At 39.3% G+C, this 21,495-nt stretch overlaps 2 protein-coding genes across 10 annotated transcripts in view; both read left to right on the plus strand.

Moving 5' to 3' along the window:
* Window positions 1-1,058: 1,058 nt before the first annotated feature.
* LOC6645363 (activated Cdc42 kinase Ack) lies at window positions 1,059-7,034 on the plus strand. Its single transcript, XM_002068280.4, has 3 exons — window positions 1,059-1,504; window positions 3,250-4,424; window positions 4,489-7,034. Exons 2-3 carry the CDS (start codon window positions 3,250-3,252, stop codon window positions 6,689-6,691), a joined length of 3,378 nt encoding a protein of 1,125 aa, XP_002068316.2. The 5' UTR covers window positions 1,059-1,504; the 3' UTR covers window positions 6,692-7,034.
* A 622-nt stretch (window positions 7,035-7,656) lies between these two features.
* Window positions 7,657-21,495, plus strand: part of LOC6645364 (formin-binding protein 1-like) — a 38,720-nt gene continuing 24,881 nt past the window's right edge. For 5 of the 9 annotated variants that reach the window (XM_047011873.1, XM_047011874.1, XM_023177379.2 and 2 more), the window contains exons 1-2: window positions 7,981-7,996; window positions 8,920-9,047. In XM_047011873.1, coding sequence (XP_046867829.1) covers window position 7,996; window positions 8,920-9,047 — 129 coding nt within the window. In that variant the 5' untranslated portion in view covers window positions 7,981-7,995. Of the gene's footprint in view, window positions 7,688-7,927; window positions 8,002-8,919; window positions 9,048-21,495 lie in introns of those variants that run through there. The other 4 variants (XM_023177382.2, XM_023177383.2, XM_047011876.1 and 1 more) reach the window with 4 other exon arrangements.

A 21,495-nucleotide genomic window follows, 5' to 3' on the forward strand; every position in this document is an offset into this window, starting at 1 on the left:
TGTTGTTGTTGCTAAGGAAACTTGTTTTAAGTTCATGTTGAGGTTGGTTAATGTATTTATTTATCCTGTTTACCAGGCAACGGCAGACGAGAGACGCCAAATAAAAGCAATGAAAAAAATTTTAACGTAATAAGGGGTATAACAAATGTTTCCGCTGCATTTGTTCGCCAACTGATCACAATTCTTTAGCAAGTCCTGAGCAAAATTTCTTTCTTCTGAAGTTAGCAATAGTTATTGCAATAGCAATAACAATAGCAATAATTGCACTTAAATTCATGATAAAGTTTATTATAATGATTATAAACTTTAAATTCAACGTAAACATTTTGAAATCTCCAAAGATGATTTGTTATTTCTTAAAAGTTTGACTTAATTGCTTGCAACAAAGTTGCAAAATTTAAAATTTGAATATCAATTGGCTATCGTTAACAAGAATTTGTTTATCGATGTACAAATAATCGATAGTGTTGTAATCGACCAGAATGTCACAACCAAAATAAATGCTATCGCTGTGGATCCCATCTCTAGTGTTGTTTTTGTTTTCTGGGCGTGCGGGCGCGTACGTCGCGCATTTAAAGCATTTTTTTTCATGTTTTAAACATTATAAATAAATTGCACCGTACAGAAACAACAACAATAACAGCAACAAGCAGTAGCGGCAACAACAAGTTTCCGAAAACGAGTCACAAAACAAACACAAATAACCGCAGAAACAACAAAAAGGCTATTTCAAGTAACAACAACGCATATACACTTCGCTTTTGTTTCGTGCAGTCGCCCCTAATAACAACAACAACAGCAATAACAAGAGTAAAAATTAGTTTTTTTTTTGTTGTTTTTTGCCTGCACACATTACATTACATTAACATTTTTCACACAAACGAAGAAAATTGTGCAAAAAACTGTGACGACAGCAGCAAACGGGTGCATATACATATGTATTTATTATATATGTATGTGTATGTGAATTGAGTGGAAAAACTGTATATAATTCAGTGTGTGTCTGTGTGTGTTGAAAGCCAAGGAGGAGCAGGAGGAGGAGCATTGTGTGTGGCCACTAAATTAATATTATAATTTTAGTGTTTTCTTTTTCTCTGCCGTTGTTGCCTCAGCCATATTTGAAATATCCATGGCGCATCATCATCATCATGAGGCAGCTGCTCATTTGGCATATGTAAACAAAGCAGCAGCAGCAGCGCAGAAACACACATAAAACAAAAAAGAAACAACACAGCAGGCAAGCAGCAGTCAACGTTGACGTTGACGTCGACGTCCTTCACCTTGCCACTGCGACTGCATATAATATATACTATATTGAGTTTCAATCATCTTTTGGTTTTGGCAACCTGTTTAAAGAACAGGAAGTTTCCTCTCAGACTCTCTCTCTTAACTGCAGCTGTTCCTCCAATAAAAAAAAAAAATACAAATACAAAGAGGAAGAGATCAAAAACAACAAAAAAAGTAATCCAATCAAGTTCAGTGAATTAAAAGCAAAGCTCTCTGGGTAAGTAACTTTATCTATGTAGGTAATCCATATGTCTACTAAATGTACATACATATGTACATATATCAGGCGATATTTAACATCAATAATGCCAGTTACTTCATCCCTATCATCATTATGATGAGCAAAGTACGGCGCGTCAATTCCCTTCGTTGGGATTTCTAAACAAATGTTCATATATGTATGTATGTATGTTTCTTGGAAAACTTTTTCGCAATATTTGTGACTTTATACCACCGCCCTCTCTCTTCTTCAGTGTTTCCCCTCTCTGTCTTTCTCTCTGAGTCTTTCTCGCTCTTTTACCGGGGCGTTGTTGTCTGTCATCCGCTGCCCGCTGCAGTTTCCGCCTGAATAATTACCCTGAACTGTGTATTGTGTAGATTGTGTGTGTCGCTCTACTAAACGGAATTTGTTTCATTTACACTAATCAGTTGACTCAATCGCTAAAAATATAAAAGAAACGTAAGCCACCCTCCTCCCGTAATCCCACTTCTATCCGGTGCGTATACTAAACTCCCACTTAGGCACGTGTGAGAGAGAAGAGAATCATTCCTTGGAAACCGCAAGTGAACACAGATACAACTCGATATCGGTGACGACCTACCCTATCTACCCTCCCAACATAGTTACATTTTCGCCCCGCTACTTTCCCTTCTCTTGGACTTGGTATTTGCTTTTAAAGCATTTGACATAATAAAGCAGGATACAGCGAATACAGATACACTACAAACATGAAGCAAATCAAAACGGATTTTCAGATTAACCTAACGAATTTTATTGTAAGAGTATAGAAAAGTCGTCTGAGCCCAAAAGTATAACATAACCACCAATGGGGGATTTTACCTGTTTTCCATTTTAATTAGTTGAGGGGGGCCATAAAAGCTTTTGTTTTTTTCCTTTTTTGTTTTCATAAAACACTTTCCACCTTCATCGCCATCAAGTGGATTGGCGGCTGGCTAGTTACTACCTGTAGCGAGTTCAAGTTCGATGCGGTTTTTCCATTTTGATTGACTGAGCGCGATAACCACCATCGCCTTCTTTTCCTTCTTCTCCTCGGCCTTCAGAGGCCCATAATAGCATGCAGTTTGAGTGTGAAGTAAATTTATCCATAACAAACTAATTTAGAGCGCAAAAACTTTTGTTTATAACGATCGAAAGATGATTTCCACGTTCTATATAATGAGCAACATGAATTATGGATTTATCGGTAGTGGCATTAAGAGAGGAAATTCTACGGAATCTAAGGCATTACGGATTCAGGAAGGCAATTATCATTTGTTTGTATGGTGTCTCCTAAGATCTGTTTAGGATTGAATGTACTAGGTTAAATCAGATGATTCAACTGGGAAAGCATGTGTTTTCTCCTAACTTGATGAGTAAACCGAGCACTCCGCTTTAAAACTCACACTTAGTAGGCTGAGCGTGTAAGTTAAGTCAACTGTTTGCACGTCCCTCCATCCATAAATCTCAAATCAGATCTTCGAATGTACAACAACTGGTTTCTGAGTATTTCCCCAGGCTATAAAAAGATAATGTTAAAGTGGAGTAATAAATGTCAATCGATTTTTGTATGCACCTTACAGTAGAATAGAGTGACAACTAATTTGTTTTTGTTTTTTCGTGTGTTTTATTCAATTTTCATGATGTATTCAATAAATAAATCTCGGCTTTCCAAATCTTTACAAAAGTTTTCAAACTCTTTCGTTAATCTTTCAAACTCTTTGGTCTCTCTAACCGATTTGCAGATGAGTATGATGGCGTCGACAGCAGCGACCATTGGAATCGGAGTTGGTATAGATGGGATACACAATGAGACCGCTTGGCTAGAGGATTTGCTGCGCGAGGTGCAATTGGAGCAGTTTCTCGAGAGGATACGTGATGATCTGCAAGTGACGCGACTGCCACATTTTGATTATGTGCTACCCGATGATCTGGAACGCTGTGGCCTGGGCAAACCGGCCATACGTCGACTTATGGAGGCAGTGCGCAAAAAGAAAGCCCATCAATGGCGCAAAAATATCCTCTCCAAGCTAATCGGTGGCGGCAAGCAGCCATCGTCTAAGAAGCAGCAGCAGCAGAATTCCAATCGCGATGGCGCTGGGGGTGCTGGAGGGTCACAGCTAACCTGCCTCATACACGAGAAAGACATTACCATGGGTCTGAAGCTGGGGGATGGATCGTTCGGAGTGGTGCGGCGTGGTGAATGGAGTGCCTCACCCACAGGCAAGGTGATCCCTGTGGCCATTAAGGTGCTTAAGGCCGATAATCTTACCCAGCCGGGCATTATCGATGACTTTTTTCGTGAGGTCCAAGCCATGCATGCCCTGGATCACTCTAATCTGGTGCGTCTTTATGGTGTGGTGCTGTCCCAGCCGATGATGATGATCACGGAGCTGGCGGAGCATGGCTCCTTGCTGGATACTCTAAGGAAACAATGCCGGCATACATCTTTGACCCACATTTGGAACTGGTCGGTGCAAATAGTGACGGGAATGGCCTATCTCGAGCAGAAGCGTTTCCTACACCGCGATCTCGCCTGTCGGAATGTCCTTCTGGCTTCAGGAAATAAGATTAAAATAGGGGATTTTGGTCTAATGCGTGCGCTTCCCCAGGAGGATGATTGCTATGTCATGTCCGAGCACAAGAAAGTTCCATTTCCCTGGTGTGCCCCCGAATCTTTAAGATTCCGACAATTTTCGCATGCGTCCGACACTTGGATGTTTGGGGTCACCTTGTGGGAGATGTTTAGCTTTGGTGAAGATCCCTGGGTGGGTTTAAACGGTTCACAGATCCTAAGAAAAATCGACCGCGAAGGGGAACGTTTACATCAGCCGGATGCCTGTCCACCGGATGTCTATGCCATGATGTTGCAATGTTGGGACAAAACCCCAGCGGAACGACCTACTTTTGCCGCCCTCAAGTGAGTTAGCCCTCTTGCTACTAATCTTTAAGAAACTATTATTAAACTTCATTTGTTCTTTCAGGGAATACCTGGCCAGCATGTCGCCTCCATTAATGCAAGCCTCGCGTAGCTATCACGACGCGAAGGGCCTGCAAATTGAATCCGGCGATACAATAGCCATTATTGATGGTCGTCCCGAACTGAAGCTTATCAAGGGTCAAAACCAGCGTACCTTTGAGATTGGCATCTTTCCGAAAACTCTGCTGGAAGCACAGCACCAGCAGAGAAGAAGGGGAGACAACCATTTGGCTGGCGGAGACGTGGCCATGCGAAATACTTCGAGCAACAGTTCTGGTTCACCGTTTGGCTTCTGTTGGGGCGGTGGTCTGATCAATGGAGAGGATCGCCAGCGAAGAACTGCCTCGTTGGCCACCGGATCGTCACCGAATCAGAATCATGCTAAAGAAAGGAAGTCCACATCGAGCAAACAGTTTGCATACAACAAGTTGGTCAACGAGAATGCTGCCAACGGTCTGCAGCGACGCAATGCGGTAAAGCACAGGACCAGTGGTGCGGGCCCCCAGCGTCCTCCGCCCCCACAAAAGCAGCAGGAGGGCATACTCATAGACATTTCGCCAGAGATGCGACCGACGGCAGGCGGAGGAGTGGGAATGGGAGACAGTTCCTCCCTACAAATGGATAGCTCGTTTTGTATACTAGATGCACCGATTGATGTTCCCACGTTCACAGCGGCGGCGTCCTCGCCCACTTACTTCAATGAGCAACCGCAGTTTCAATTCCACGATTCATCAACGAACCCGACATCAACGACATCATCACCTGGACGACTGCAACCGCCACCCTATCAAATGCCCCCCACTTACTCCAATACCATGGAGTTTGCCCAGAAGCGAGACCAGAATCATCATCAGCAGCAGCAACATTATCAGTCTCAATCCCAGCTGCAGCAGCAGCAGTCGATTCCGTTGGATCCGTTTGACACTACCAATTTGGAGACGGCTGTAACCTTATATACGAATGTAAGTCAACCTCTGGAGCCGGCTAGCATCTATAGTAACAGTTCATCCACGGTAAGAAAGAGTCTCTTCGGTGGCTGTGATTCCTCGGTGATCGGAGCGGGTATTAACAATTCCAACAATTGCAACAACAAGGAGAATATACCCGCCTTAGAGTCAGCTGCCATGCAGTTGAATTTAAATAATCTCTGTCAGGAGCAGCAACAGCGTATTTTACCCGAGTCCGAGATCTCCACTGTCTCCTCGAGTGCCACGGAGAGCGGTGTCGTGCTGGACAAATCGTTTATAGCCGAGCTGGAGAAGGATATGTATAGTGGCAAGGCCCAAGAGGATTATCAGCGAAATTCCACACATGTTTATGCGAATAACAAGGATTTGGTCTACAAACAGAATCTCACACCATTGAAAAACGGGAATACCAACTCGAATCACTCCAGTCCAGGTGGCGGTGTGTCACCCAAACAAAACAATCTCGAACTGGCCGCCAGCAGTTCAACAACTCAAAGTGTGGTTAATCGAATTTGGTATGAAAGAGTGGCGGCAATTCCAGGCTCCTCCACGACCGGCACCGGCAGCGCCACATCCGAATACTATTCCCAGCCGCCTACAGAGAGGCTACTGGAGGAGCAGATCTATCAAAATCATCAACAGCAGCAGCAGCAACAAGTCATGGGTGAGACTCATCACTCATTCGTGGCCATATCGAATCGTGTAGTGGCTCCCAAGACCAATAATACAACCCAGTATGCCTCATCGGCCAGTCTCTATGATGCAGTGGCGGCCAGTACAGCTGGATCCACCTATTACGACCAATTGCCCAGTGGCCACTATGATGAGGTCACTTTCGATGATTATTTGAGGCCACATCGTCCTGCTCCGTTGGCACCGCCGCCGTTATCGGCCCAGCAGATCCAACGGCGTTTGGAGAAAATGCGGCAACAGCAGCAACAACAACTGGAGGGTGCCCATCAGCTTTATGCTCCGGTTCCCTCGGACTATGGCCGCGAGGAGGAAAAATTGAAGCAATTGATGCAGGAGCTAGGCGCCTCAGCTGTCGAACAGGATGTCCTCAATGCATTGAGAGCGGCTAGCGGTGATTCCAATCTCGCCATGCGTCACTACAAAATCGATCAGTTGACTCGCCTCGGTTTGGCCGGGCGTCCGCAGTGCGAACAGGCGCTCCAGCAGAGCAACTGGAGCCTGGACATGGCCGCCGAGCTGCTCCTTAGTGGAGGAGGAGGAGGTTAACACTTAACACCCAAATATTTTAAAGTAATTATAGATTTTAGTTAGCTTTTCCATAATATGCTTATTCAGTTCTATACACACTCGATATGTTCTCTCGAAAATCGTCCTCGAATCTATTACAAATCGAAAATACTCGAACCCTCAATCCCAAAACGTCGAACTCCTAATCCCTAATGAATGTAGAATCAATTATACCAGCCACAAATTTCAACGACTGTACTATACATATACTATATAGATATATATATATATATATATATATGGATATATGTATATATATATAGTATATTTATATTTCTTATTTTATATAAACCATGAATATAAAGTAATTTTATAACTGTTATATGGACTGTATATATAATTTACACAACATGCCAGAGAAATTATTTACACACACACAACAAACACGAATGTATGAAAATGTAGCAGAAAATGGAAAACGGAAATGATTTCCAAGTTAAATTGGGTAGTTATGCAACAATTTTAGTTAGTTCATAAACCGAATAAATTATAACTAATTGTTACAAAAAAAAAACCAAGACAACGATATGAATTATGACACAATTGGTGCATTGGTGGTGAAAATTAATAGAAAATATTTTTAAGCGCCCGCTAACATCAGCGCCCTTAGATTATGCAACAATTTTTGCATAATTTTCTGATTTTTCTGCTCCCACTATTTGAAGAAGTTTGATTGTGGCGCCCTCTTTTCTTTAGTGTGACCGAGTTTTGTAATTGGACTCTGGTTGGTACTTAGGTATTTTTACTTTTTGGAACTGGTCACACTGTATGCAAGATTTAACGTTATTACACTTTTAGGGGCTGGTTACACTTTTTTCTATTATTGTTGTTGTTTATATTTTCGAGACGAGCGGACGTGCGTCGGGTGTTTTCTTTTTGGAAAAGTGAAGAAAAAGCAAAATAAATTGTTATAAATTCTTGTTAATAAAAACAAACTCAAAAATTAAGTGTCGCGTGTTTTTGTAAAATTTTGAGGTGAGCGTGGACGCACCCTTTTTTTTTGCCGCACGCGCAAACAACAATAAGCAAATTAAATATTTTTTTTTTCATAAGTGTGTATGTGTGTTTGTTATTTTTTTATCGTGCAAATGTCGCTTAAATTATGACGCATACTAAAAAAGTGCAAGCCCATATTAAAACATATTTTAATGGGAATAGCGACAGACGAAGAATAAGAGCGTGTGTACATGAGAAAGAGAAGAAACTATAAGTTTCCAAATTTTATATTAGGATCGCCAAGAAGAAAAAGCATATCCAAGTGCGTGCACTCGGCAATTGTACTGAGTTGAGTATGTGTGTGTGTTAGTGCAACGTGTAAATGTGTTTGTGCAAAAATTATGTAAAAACTATAGTGAACAGAATAGAGGGAAGGAGAGAGAATAACACGGTAGATGAAACGTTCCAACTTTATTTCCATTTGAGAAAACTTTTCCAATTGTCAACTCTCAATTACGAAATGCAATTGGGCCCTCGTTCTCTCACGCTGTTTCTCTCCCCTCACCTTACACTTTCGTTCATTTGCTCTCTCTCTCGCTTTCTGTCTCCGTTTTCATGTTGTATGCGCAAATGCAGTGAAATTTTTCTTTTACGTCAGCAAACAATAATAATAACAACAACAACAAAATGTTGACCGGCAGATATGAAAATACATACATACATATGGATATATGTATGTGTGTATTTATTTCCTTTTTCTTCTCATATTATCCTAATTTCTTGTGCCTTTTACCTGCTGCCGGCATAGACAGTAACTTCTTTTACCTGTCTTTTACCTCAAAAACACAAACAAAAGCAGATCTAAATGAAGTAGAAAAATAGACAAGAAATGCGTTTTTCTATTGGAAATTGTTCTCTTTCATAGAAAATTAAACAACGCGTCGTAACAACAAACAGAAAAACAGAGAGAGAAAAAACGTAGAAGAAACGAAACATAAAAAATTTAATTAACCTTTTGCGGGAGCAACAACAAAAATAATAGCAACTTCTCATCATCTTTTATACGCCTCTTCTTGTTCTTCGTCGTCGTCGTCTACTTATGCTCCCCTCTTTGTACGCGTTTTTACATCGCCTTTGACCGCTTTTGACCGTTTTGAATCATCATCATCTTCCTTCTTCTTCTTCTGTTCTTCCTTCGCTTCATCTCCATCCTCTTCAACTGTGGATTACATTATCTTTTGTGGATTACAATAACAACAACAAAATAACAGTGGCAAGTGGCAGCGGATCAAGCATCAGCAAACTGGCTGCCGAATCAGAAACCACAACAGGAGGAGCAGCAGCAGCGGCCGGAACAGCGCCAAACTCCGACAAAATGAGTTGGGGCACTGAGCTATGGGTAAGTCCTTTTTTTTAGATTCCTAATTCTCTAGAGATCGCTTTTAGATCATTTCAAATAGGATTCCATACATACATAAGATATTGTTATTCCAAGTTGGAAAGCTTTTCTTAATCACCCTGTTTATATGCAAAACGTGTCAATGAAATTTATAGAATTTTTCAATTTTTCATTTATGTTAACCAAATAAGTAAGTGTTGGCACATTGTTTTTCCACGTGACTGGCACAATAATTCAACTTTTTACAACATTCACAATGGCTGATAAATGAAAGTTGCTAAACAATTGAAAGTTATGGCAGAAAAGAACAGAATTAGAACTATACCTAGGCGTTAGAACATACCTAAATCTATGTTAAAGCTTTGATCTTTGCTTTGTGGTCGATAGGGCTATATGTATGTACTTGCAGAAATTGGAAGCCTTTTCTCTCTCTCTCTCTTAATAATTGCTTCATTAATATTTCGTATGCAACAGCTAATTCAAAGCGAATGATTCTTCAATGCTTAAAGTCAAAGTGCAATCTTCAATAACTAGAAACACTTCTACCCTTGCGTTTCAAATCTGTACCTCTCCCTCCTTCCCCGACTCGTTGAGCGTCTGATCTTCAAACTGAATCTGAGTCTCTTGGTTTGCGGCTCTAAGTCTGTTCTGTTGTTGGCCGATTCCCCAATGACTTGACCAAGTTGAAACTTGAAACTAAATGTGGAGAAAAAAAAAACTGGTTCTGCTGGTTTTATGTAAATTGTTTGTTGGCCACAGCCAGCCACATGAGAGCGCCAAAGCATGCTTGCTGCCCCCATGCCCCCTCTGTCACCCTCTCGCCTAAAATCACTATATATTTTTCTGTTATTGTGTGTTCTTTTTTTATTTTTTTACGCATACCCTCGGGTTAAGCGGGTATTTTGACTTTTCTTAGTTGTCCTTCTTAGTAAGGAAACGTTTATTATTTCTAAATAATAGGAAATCATTTCGAGAATTACTAGTGTCCGATTCCTTCCCTCTTTAAAGAATTCTAAAAATGTCCAAAAGTGTATACGATTCGCGGTCTGGATGAATTTGGCCATCGATCCTATAGATTTTTGTTTATCGCTTTTGGAATTTTTCTCCTTCAACATTCTTTCGAGTGACCGTTGCAAGCTGTTTCTGCTGTTCCAGCTGTTTTTTTAAAACTTTCTGGTTTTTGGCATCAGGCATAATCATAACCAGGCGTGGAAGTGGGAGTGAGGCACGCCCACTGTCATACGTAGTTACCTGAAATTGAAAATGTAAAACGTTGCAGCGGCTACTCAGCTGTTTTTTTTTTGTAGTCGGCATTTGATACCGAATCAAATCGATGGATTAATTTTTTTTGCTTTCGATTTGGGGTAGTTTTTCAGCAGCACACCCTCAAAATGTGTATCTCTACCTTTCTCCCTGTGTGTGTGTGTGTGTGTGTGTGTGTGGAAACTGCTTCCGTAAGCAGAGCCACCAGCAGCAACCAAAAAAAAAAATAAAATGGGAAAACTGAAACTGCAATGTCTAGACAGCGACTGGCAATCTATTAGCATTTTCTCTCTCTCTGTGTGTGTGTGGGTGTTGCCGGGATTTTCAGATAGTCTCTCTTTTTCTCTCTCTCTCTATCTCCCCATCTGTCTGGTATTAGTTTTGGAGGCTTTTGGCTTAAAGCTGCTAACAAAGTGGCAAATATGTTTGGCTAAAGGATTTTCCGGAGACTATGAAGAGGAAAAGAGAGAATATGTTGTACCAACGATTATGATGAATGATGATTCAACGATAGATGCGAAAACGACTTGATTTTAACTAGCACTAAGCGATGAAAATATGATAGCCTGGACTATGTTTAGACTAAAAAATAGTCTTAAGCCTCATCTAAATGTTACCTTTTGCGACAGTCGCTAAACCAACGGGTTTGATATTAGTTTGTCTCTTTATTGTTATTTATTTATTTGTACAATGTTAGCTTATAGATAAATCTATAGCTACAGGGGGGACAGCTATAGCTGCTAAGGCCTTCGGCTGGTTCATGTTTAGATATTCATTCTTTTAATATAATTCATATAGTTTTTCTTAGTCTAGAATATATTATTTTGTATGCTAGCTTATCTTATAAGAGCTTCATAATATTGGTTAGATTGAGGTATTTTATAATTTCTTTTAGATTTATTGTTATATTTAAGTTAATTAATTAAAGCTAAAAAATAGTGAAACTAACCTTTTCGTAGTGCTTAATTTATTAAATAAATAACTAACCTTTTCGATTGATCCGGTGATATCCTGTAAGATTTTTATACCACGAACCCAAAGGGTCAAATGGTATATTAGAGTCGCCAAAATGTATGTAATAAGCAGAATGAAGCTTTTAAAATATGTATATGTATACATTCTTGATCAGCATCAAAAAGTCGAGTCAATCTAGCCATGTCTGTATGTATGAACACCTAGACCTCAGAGACTTTAAGAGCTTGAGTCACCAAATTTGATATGAAGACTCGTGGAGTACCTACAGAGATCAAGTTTATCTCAAATTTTTGCCACGCTCCCTTTTGCCGCCGCAGTTTAAATTTTACTAGACAGTCCAAAGGGGCAGAGATGAGTGAGCGAAATAAGGCATGGTCTTTAGAATTTAAAATATTTGATCCACGTGGTGGCGAGACGACTTGCTTGCCTCATTAACCTAATCTACTAATCACTAACGAAACTTAGTGCAGGAGTCGGATACTCTCACGGGGTCAATAATAATAGTCACAGCTTAATTGACAATATTTTATGAATCCTACTACCAATCTAATCTAATACAATGAAGCCAGGTCCTTGTAATAAACTTTTTTTCATTACTCGCCACACTTTTTCGTTTTTGACTCCCTAGTGCGGTTTTTGGTGGTCATGAAGTTACTCAGACACATACATATACATACATACATATGTATATGTCAATATGTATATTAATAATTTAAACTTTTTATTTGCATAAATAATTTGCACGCAAATCTGTGTGAGTACTCTAGAAAGTAGCAACAATTCGGTTAATTGAATTAAGCACGTCAGCAACAACAAGTAATACATAACCGTAACAGCAACAACAACAGCAACAATAAAATAACTTTATGCTCAATATTATTATAGTTATTTTATATAATGCAAAAATCATAGTTGTCTGGGTTCGCCGCTCTGGCTAAGCGGGTCAATTGTAGGGGACGCCTACTCCCCACCCCTTAACTTGCTTCTGCGTGTCCGCCCCTTCCCCACCCCCTCCTGTTGCATAGCCAAAGTCACTCAACTAAGAAAACACACTATATATATATATATATATATATATATATATATATAGATATCTCCTGTGTATATAATATATATGTATAATGCATAGAAAACGGCCAAACGAAACTTTCTTTACAAAATTTTCACTTTAATTAAATTTAAAGCATGCGCCGCGTCGTCTTAAAGTCCATTAAAAACTTGGCGCGTTGCATATGCAAAAAGCAAAAAAAACCATAAGCTATCTATACACAAAGGCTGAACGACTATGTAATACCCTGCAGGATTCACAAAATAAACCAAAAAAACCAAATAAAACTTTTGACTGCATTCGATAGAGTATCCAAAATCGAACAAATAATACAATTTTTGTATATTGTTCAGAGATTTGTTTCGCTTTGTTTGTTCGACATTCGAAGAGAACAAAAACAAAACAGAATGCATTTATTTCTCTCTTTCTCTCTCGTTCTGCTTAGTTTTTTGTTTTTCTTTTGGCCTAAAAATAGTTCTTCGGTTTCTTTTATAATTTAAAATTATTTTACAAGCAAACATTGCATCAACTGCCTACTTTTCATTTTACTTCCGATTTATATACAAATATGTACATATATAGTATGCGAAATAAAATTAACCAAATCTCCGAATTGTGGAAGACCTTGTGCATATATTCTCTCTCACCACAAAGTCTCTCCAAGAGATGTGTGAAAATTGTTAACAAAAATTAAAGTAGTAGCTTTAGCTTTTGTTTTAGTTTTACCTTCATTTTTCACATCACACACAATATTTAATGATCAGCTGTTTTTTAATGCAAAGAGAGCGGGGAGCACTTGTCTCCCCGCGCGTTTGGAGTTGCATACCTACATATGTATGTATATGTAAATATAGATTATATACAATCTTGAAGATCTCCTTAACTGTTTTAGCTCTTTTCACACTCATCCACTTCACAAATTCAAAATTCAATGTCGGCATTGTAAAACGCCTCCTCTCCCTCCTCCTCCTCCACCGTCTCCGCCATCCGTCCGTCTCATCCGTAAAGTGGCAGCTGTTTAATGTAGTTTGGAGTATTGTGTAAATAAAATAATTTTCATGCTTCTTGTGGAACATCAATCGAACTTTTCATGACATTGAAAACTTACGCAGCGTTTGCGGCCGACCTCACATAATAATAATGAAAAATAATGAAAACAACTCGAAAACCGAAACAAAAACCGAAACCCACAAATCGAAAACCGAAAGTTGAAAGAAAAAAAATGGTATCGACTTGATTTTTAATGACTGCGGAAGATACTAAAAATAACAGAAACAGACAGTTTTATGTCTAAAATAATAATGAGTGACATACATAGTTGCCAGTGTTTTGGGGGCATAAAAAAAGCAAGCTTGCATCACCCGCCCCATCGACATGGGCATGCAGGAAGGTGGGGAAGGGAGGAAGAACTGTAGAACTCTCCTCATATAAATCTCTTCGCAGCAGGTAATTATATACGATTCGATTCTAGTTTTGGGCGTTGGCATCATCATCATCATCATCTGAACACCCTCAACTAGAGCATAATGAAAATTTTAACACACACACAGAGAGACGCACCCCAAAAATCAAGATGACGTGCCAATTTCATTCCAATTGTACAATTTCTCCCCCAATTCCTGAAGAAGGGAAACATTCTTTAAGATTCGCCCTTTTGGGCACAATTCCAATTAAAGCCACGGCCCGGCATGGCCCGTCGTCCTGACCCTGTCTTAGCAAGGACAACATTTTGCTTGCATTTTTGATTCGATTTTTCTACCCTAAAAGACATTTATGCGAATCTCTAGTTATCTACAATATCTTATCGATTTTCTCTAACCTTACGTCTAACATTATGTCAATAAATATATATTTTCCTTTCGTTTTCCCTCCCCCCCTCTCTCTCTCACTCTCTGTCACTGTTAAGTCCATGGGTGGTGGCTGATTTTATTTTTATTGCATCCGGCTAAGAATTGAACTTCAATTCGAACGCCTCCCAAGACCCAAGTGGAGAGTTGGGACATATCCAGTCAAGGCTACAGTGAAGATTGTCTAATATGAGAAATGTAAAAAGAGAGAGAGAAAACAAATGTATATCTATCATTTGAATAAAGTTGAAATCCTTTATAATATCACATTAGATGGAAAAAATTCCACAGATCACTTTTTGCACTGTTTTTTCTACACTTTTACGCTAACTTAAAGAAAAGGGTATATTAGTCTGCCACAAAATCAATCAATTAGTTTTTAGTTTAAAGACATGAGTATTTTTTGGCCAGGTCCTTGGAGTGCTTGTGCGTTTCGTGATGTGAAAGATGATGATGATAATTTTTGATCATTGAAAACTGCATCATATCCTTGCAAGGGTATACAAATCTTCTTGTCATTCTCTAGTCATTTCTCTCATTGCTTGATTGCGATTCTACTCACAAAATGTCTTTTTGAGTGCATTGTAAAATAATCTTTGGCTGACGTTGCGCCTGTCTCTATGTCTCTCTGTCTCTGTGGTGTCTATTGATTTCAGTAGCCTTCAGCCAGTTTGCGTTGCATGCATATTAAGCAGCCGCAACAAGACATTTGTATCCATAAGATATATTACACACACAAAACACATTTGGCAAAGCGAACAAAACGAAATACCGAACAGAAAAACGTTTAAAATGCAAATGCAAAAGCAACCGTTGCCATTCAAAATATTCAAAAATTGGCGGCGCCACAGGTTTGACCATATATGTATGTATGCATATATACATATATATCTTTTAGTGATAAAGAAAAAGTGCAGGAATTTTGTTATTGTTGTTGGGCAGACGAACCTCACAACCTAAACCAATGTTTCCTTTGTCCGAAAACAAAAATTATCACTTGACCGACAAACACAGTTTTTGTTTTTGTTTTTTGGTTATTGTTTCTGTAAGCTTTCGACTCTAATAAATACAATAAACAATTAAATATAAAAAGAATTCCTGTTTAACACCGTACACCTTTCGCTTGCTCTCTGTCTTTCTGTGTATGCCACGCCCCAATCAATACGCTGAAACATCATGGAAAACTATTTGCCAATAAATTGAATTTGTGTAAACCAAAAAAATAAATGATTCACAAAAAGTTTGTTCATTAGCATCTTTGGCCATTTGGGTGAATCATCTGCTAGAGAGTAAGGGAATAGGAAATGAATATTTCTATTCTTTTCTCTTCTGTTTTGTTCTTTTTTTCTTTAAGAATTTATTAGGCATATCAATTGAATGCATTTCCAGTATTTCCGCTACATTTCCTTTAATAGTAATCATCTTTTGCTCTCTCACTCGCTCTCTCTCTCTCACACTTTTTTGTTATTATTTTATTACTATGCATTTTTTCTTATTGTGTATTTTCTGTTGCGATTCGTCAGAAGGTATTCGTTGTAAGAAACTTATCAGCAAAAATTCATGTGTGACTAAATTAAATGAACCTGTTGCTGGTCATAAATGGCCTTACACACACACACACACACACACACACTAACACTCACACACATTTATCTACAGGTAGTAGAGACAGGTAAACTTTTCTAGTGATCGTCGGGGAAAAAGGCATTATAATAAATATTTTATCTAGACTGGGATTTTGTTATCTATGAATTTGTTGTGTTACTCTATCCTGGAGTAGTTTCAGAATCGATAAAGAAACCTTTTTCTCTTCTGAATAACTCAGTTGGCTCTATGATATGATATGTATGTATGTATATATATAGATAGTTAGACCTCGTCTTGTTATGAAGTATAAATTCTAATCGTGTCAAATGTCTCTGCATTATCGCTTTTTGTCTTAGTTAGGTTTTAGATCTTTGGCAAGAGTATGTAGAATTCAGCAAACTGTCAATACACACACACACACACACACATACATAATCATTTGGCATGCTATCAGCAAAGGTTAATAAGTAAATATTAGTTGGACATTAGATACACAAATGTGGCTAGTTTTTTGTTTGTTTGTTATTTTGTTTTTGCTTTGGGTTTGTTTGCGTTCTTTAGGGGACAAAGGCCATTAATAAAGGGTGCGGTGTCTAGGTTAGTCATGAAACTATCGTCGAAACTATCGCTTTGGTTTCAAGGGATCCTGTGGTGGGGCTCCATTCATTATATTTGACCGTAGATCTTTTCCTCTATTCCTTCTATTTATGGTCTAGTTAGATGATTGGTTAACTATAAAGCGATAGTATCATCATTAGCATTATGATGACGCACCCTGTATGTCAGTTTTTGCCTGTGAAAAAGAATGTTACGGAGAATTTCAGTCTCTCTTTTTGTGTTTTTTGTTCATTTTGGCATAACGATTTATTTTTAATAATTAAAAATTCCATAGTGATTTATGTTGTTATGTTAATTTAAAGCTTGTAGCAGAAGGGGTGGGAGGACGAGCTGATTGGAGCACAAGAGGCCAATCCCCTCTTTGTACACGACCTTATCAGTCTTCCTGTTTGTTTGGTTAACATTTTTATCAACAGGTTTTAATGCTATTGTTTAAAGTTATATTATTTCTCTTCACCCCGTGTAATGTGTCACAAACTGTACACTATATTAATAACATGCAAGATTTATGAGTGTGTGTGTGTGTGTGCATCCGCCTTGCCATTGCTTACCCCCTAGGCCAATTGAGGCTGGTCGACCGACTCTTGGTTTTTATATAATTCATTTACGCCTTAGTGACTTCTCTTCAACATGTGGCCAATGAGCGGGAAGAGGCCCTCGCTAAATGTTGTGCCATTTTTTGCAAATCTGCGACAGAAATCGACCACAAATCACTTGAATCATCCCCCTCCAACATGCTCTTGAGATTGCACTCGCAGTGAAGTGGCCAATTTCAGTTTGGTTTTTGTTGCTCTGCCAGTTTACATCACGTTTTAGTTGTTGATTAGAGCAAACACGTTTCATTATTTACTCCTTTGCCACCTTCTTGTTATCGTCCCCTCTTTGGCATTCCTTTTGAGTCATCTGTAATTCCGTCTGAGTCATACTCTCTTTCGAAAGGGGGTGGTTGGCTATCCCATCCATCCATCCATTCATTCACCAACCACCCCCAATATAACAGCTGGTATGACTCATAGAGCCACAGCTGACTGAGATAGAGGGAGAGAGAGAGAGAGTGTGTGTGTGGGTGGGTGGGTGAGTGGGTAAGTGAGTGGGTCGGTGGTTGGTTGCCAGCCTGCCTTACTTATTTCCCTTTGTTCCTTTGCCGTGATGAAATACAGAAAAGGACTCTTGTTGCTTACATAGCGGCAAAATGCTTGATTATGATGTTTGTTTAATGCTGTGTTTAAAGTGGAACAACATTGAAAAGAAGGAGTTTATACACTGGCAGAAACAAGGACTACAATTACCTTAAGTAAATGGGTCAGTTAAAATATATCTGGAAAAGACTTCATCATAAAAACAGTAAACAAATCTTTCTAAACGCGATTCTAATTAGAAGAAGTCAGCAAGAGTCTCCTAAAGTCTTTCTTTTAAGACTGCCTGTCTCTGCTGCCAACTTTAACGTACATATTTTTCCCACTGTGCATCATATTGTATGAATATGCTGGCCCGTATGGAATCTGTGACAGCTTTGGCCCTATTGAAAGAGCTTTTTGCTGCTGCTGCTGCTGCAGGCAAGTTCAAAGGCAAGAGAAATGAGGCTGACAGAGGAAGGGAGGCCGGGAAGAGGAAGTTGGGGGAACGACCAGAAGAAAAGACACTTTCTTTGTTGTGTCTCTCTGGCAGTGTGTTTGTGTGTGTGTGCGTGTGTATGTTCATCATAAAATATTATGCAAAAAAAAAAGAAAAAGGAATACGAGTACAAGGCTGCCATAAAATGTGTTCTTCTCCCTATGTCCCCCCTTCTTCCCAATCTCCATATCGTTCTGCTCTGCTCTGGCCCTCATTTTGTGTGCCTGGGCAGCCAGCCTGGCCGCCTGGCTGCCTGGCGTTCTTCTTAGGTTTCCTTTTCGGCCTGCCATTGTCAAACCCAACCAAACAAAACTGCGAGCCGCCACACCCGCAAAATACAAATTAGCTTCATTTCCTGTCACATGACATGCCCAAAGTTTGAACCCTTCCATACCCGAAAAAAAACCGAATACCAAAATTCTGTTTTTATTCCCCTCTATCTCTCTCTCTTTTTGAAAAACATTGTTTTTGAGTTATATATTTTTGCAAAATTTGCACAAAACTTATGTGCCAATGCTCGGCGACGACTGTTCAATACCCTGCACAACGGGAAGAACAGACACCTCGACTACAAAAGGTGCGTTACATCAATATACCTTTTACCTGAGCTTTAAGTAATGGGTATAAAAATTCATAATGTTGTTTTGTTTGCGTGGGTAATACGACTCCTCCACAAACTTAAGAGTATGTGATGAGTGGGGTAATAGAGAGGAGACGGTGAGGAGAGGGGAAATGAAGGAAGGAGGGGCGGCAGCAGTAACGGAAATCGTTAAATGCTGCCTCTCTTTTGAGGTGGCGATAAGCTAAGCAAAATGTTTCAGCAACATGTTGCCAAGCAACGCATGCCAATGACCCCTCCCCACCGTTTCTATTACCCCTTTGCATATGAAGAAATCGATTCTTTTTGGGCCCAAGGAGGGCCCTATAGATCATCATCATCATCATCGGCTCGAGCGATCGCTAGCTGGCACGTAGTTGGCTACCGGGCACGATCCGCCACCGATCCGCTAATGTTTTTTGACTCATTTCTGAACGTACGTACGAAAGAATTATTGGGGTCGCTTTCAATTGTGCGGTTTGTTTTTCGCTTTCAAAACCGACAAAAACTGAATCATCTGGCAGAGTCATAATGGGTGTGTGTGTGTGTGTGTGTGTGTCTAAGGAAAAAGGAAGTGAGGTTGCCCACCATATATGTTGTATAAATCAGTTTTTGGCTTTAACAGAACATAACAATATTTACCGAAAGAAATGGCGAGATCAATGAACTTTATACACAGATAAATGATGTCCTAGATGTGCAGAAATATCCTGATATCACATCTAAATTGAATTAAGCTTAATCTTCCGTTTAGTCCACCACTCGAGGGAATTGAGTAATGAGTTTGATCAGTTTAGGGTCCTTCTTCTTCCCCTTCTTTTAGTTATCTGTTATATAATTTTAATTATACCCTTTTTAACCCTGTTACTACAATTAGGAGACATGGTTTAGTGAGGTGAGGAATGATGATGGTGGTGGGGTTTGGGGAATATAAAAATAACTTGTATGCCCAGCTCTCCAGCTACAGCCTAAATTAGGCAGACTCTCAACTCTAGAGCAACTTTGTTATAGTTGTTTTTGTTGCCACTCGACGTGGCACATAATAATATTACAAGAAATAAGTAAAAGAAAGAAAAAAAGGCATAAAAAAGTTGCTGTTAGTAGTAGTAGTTGATGAGAGGAGCGCTGTGCCGGTGCCGGTGACCGAGTGTGGGGCTCGGGTGGGGGGAGGGGGCAAGGTGTCGGGGGCAAGAAGGCGACAACGAAGGCATAAAAGTTGCGCGTTGTTTGGTTGCACTCGAGCAGAGCAGAGCAGAGTAAAGAAGCAAATAAGAAGTTGAAGCATTGCTCCGGAGCAATGCACTCCCCATGCACACACCAAGAGAAGAAGGACAAGGAGAAGGAGAAGAAAAAGGGGGTGTTGGGGAGTAGGCAGTTGCTGCAACAGTGGCAAAGGCAGCGGCAACTTGCGAAGGCAGCTGCCAACTATTTTGCATCCATTTGAGTGCTTTTTAGCTAGCTGGTCTCCCCTGTTGTCATGTATGTCGCTGCCGTCGTTGCACACGTCGTCATCGTCTTTCCTTTACCCCTTTGACAATGACAACAACAACAACGATGACAGAAAGATGATGATGATAATACTATTATGGAATGATGGTAGCCGACTGATTTGCAAAAACTTTGCCAAAAGAACAATGACTCTATTCGAAATGTTGATAAAGTTCAATCCAGCAAATCTTTGATGGAATATTTTTTTCTATTGCACTGTGCTAATTGGAAACTGCAACTTATCAATATCGTAAACGAGATAATATTACCGATACGAAATAAGAGTCACCAATCGATATCGAATGATAATGCCTCTAGATTTGTTACTGATAAAATCACAAGAGAACAATGTGAAGGGATTCCCAGTACTTAAGCTTGAACTAAACTCCTCTCTTCTCTTCTCTTCTTTCTCTTTTTCCAGGTAAGTTCAATGGCAATAATTAAACAATTGGGGCTTGGGGCAACAAAAATAAACGATTGATGGATGGTATAAACAAATTTTCGTAAGTTGAAAAACAAAGTCAAAAACTCGATTTTCTTTCGCCTAGACTTTGGCCGTCTCTCTGCTGCAATGCAGTGAGTTTATTTTTATAAGCCTTCGGTACATTTTATTATAAACAATTGCCGCGGCTGGGAATCTGATGCTGCGTCTATAGCCTTGTTGTTTATGTTAACATTGACTCGATCGATAACAACCATTTCGGAAAACAACCAACCAACCCATCCACCCACCCAATGAGCGGGGCCCAGAAAGAAGTTCTTTCTTTTCTTGACGCATATCCGTGATATTAGTCTCTGAACAATTTGATAAACAAATTTTCTCGATTTTAGACAGTTTTCCCTTTTTTGTTTGCATTGGTTTTGGGCAAGCAGCTGGTTACTTTTACTTTTGAATCGATATAAATTTTCTTTGTGTGTGTGTGTGTGTGTGTGTGAGTGTGAATGTAAATACATGACTGACTATATATGAGTATTGCGTTTGTGCAGCGAATTGAAAATGAATCAATTTGTATTTTTTAAACGCATTGCGTTCATAATTCTCATTTTATTATGTCCATTTCCGCATTTCATTTAGCCACTTTCGGTTTTCATTTGAACATATATGAAACTATATACATACATATGTATACTATCTACAAAATATATGTATATGCTTATGCATTCTCTTTATTGTCTCGTCTCATTTCGGCTTGGTTCGTTGCTGACTAATGAAGTCTCGTCTCATCAGCATTAATTAACATTACAAATCATAAAAAATGAAAAAAAAAAAAAACAACAAAAACAAACCAACAAAAATAAACCAACTCGTCAAAGTCAATTTGCATTTTTCATCCATTGTTTGACTGCATTTATTTGTTTTTTTTTTTAGTTTGTCTTCACCTGTTTGTTGTTGTCTCCCCTCTCTCTCTC

Source organism: Drosophila willistoni, assembly GCF_018902025.1.
Source record: "Drosophila willistoni isolate 14030-0811.24 chromosome XR unlocalized genomic scaffold, UCI_dwil_1.1 Seg143, whole genome shotgun sequence".
Classification (NCBI taxonomy): Eukaryota; Metazoa; Arthropoda; class Insecta; order Diptera; family Drosophilidae; genus Drosophila; species Drosophila willistoni.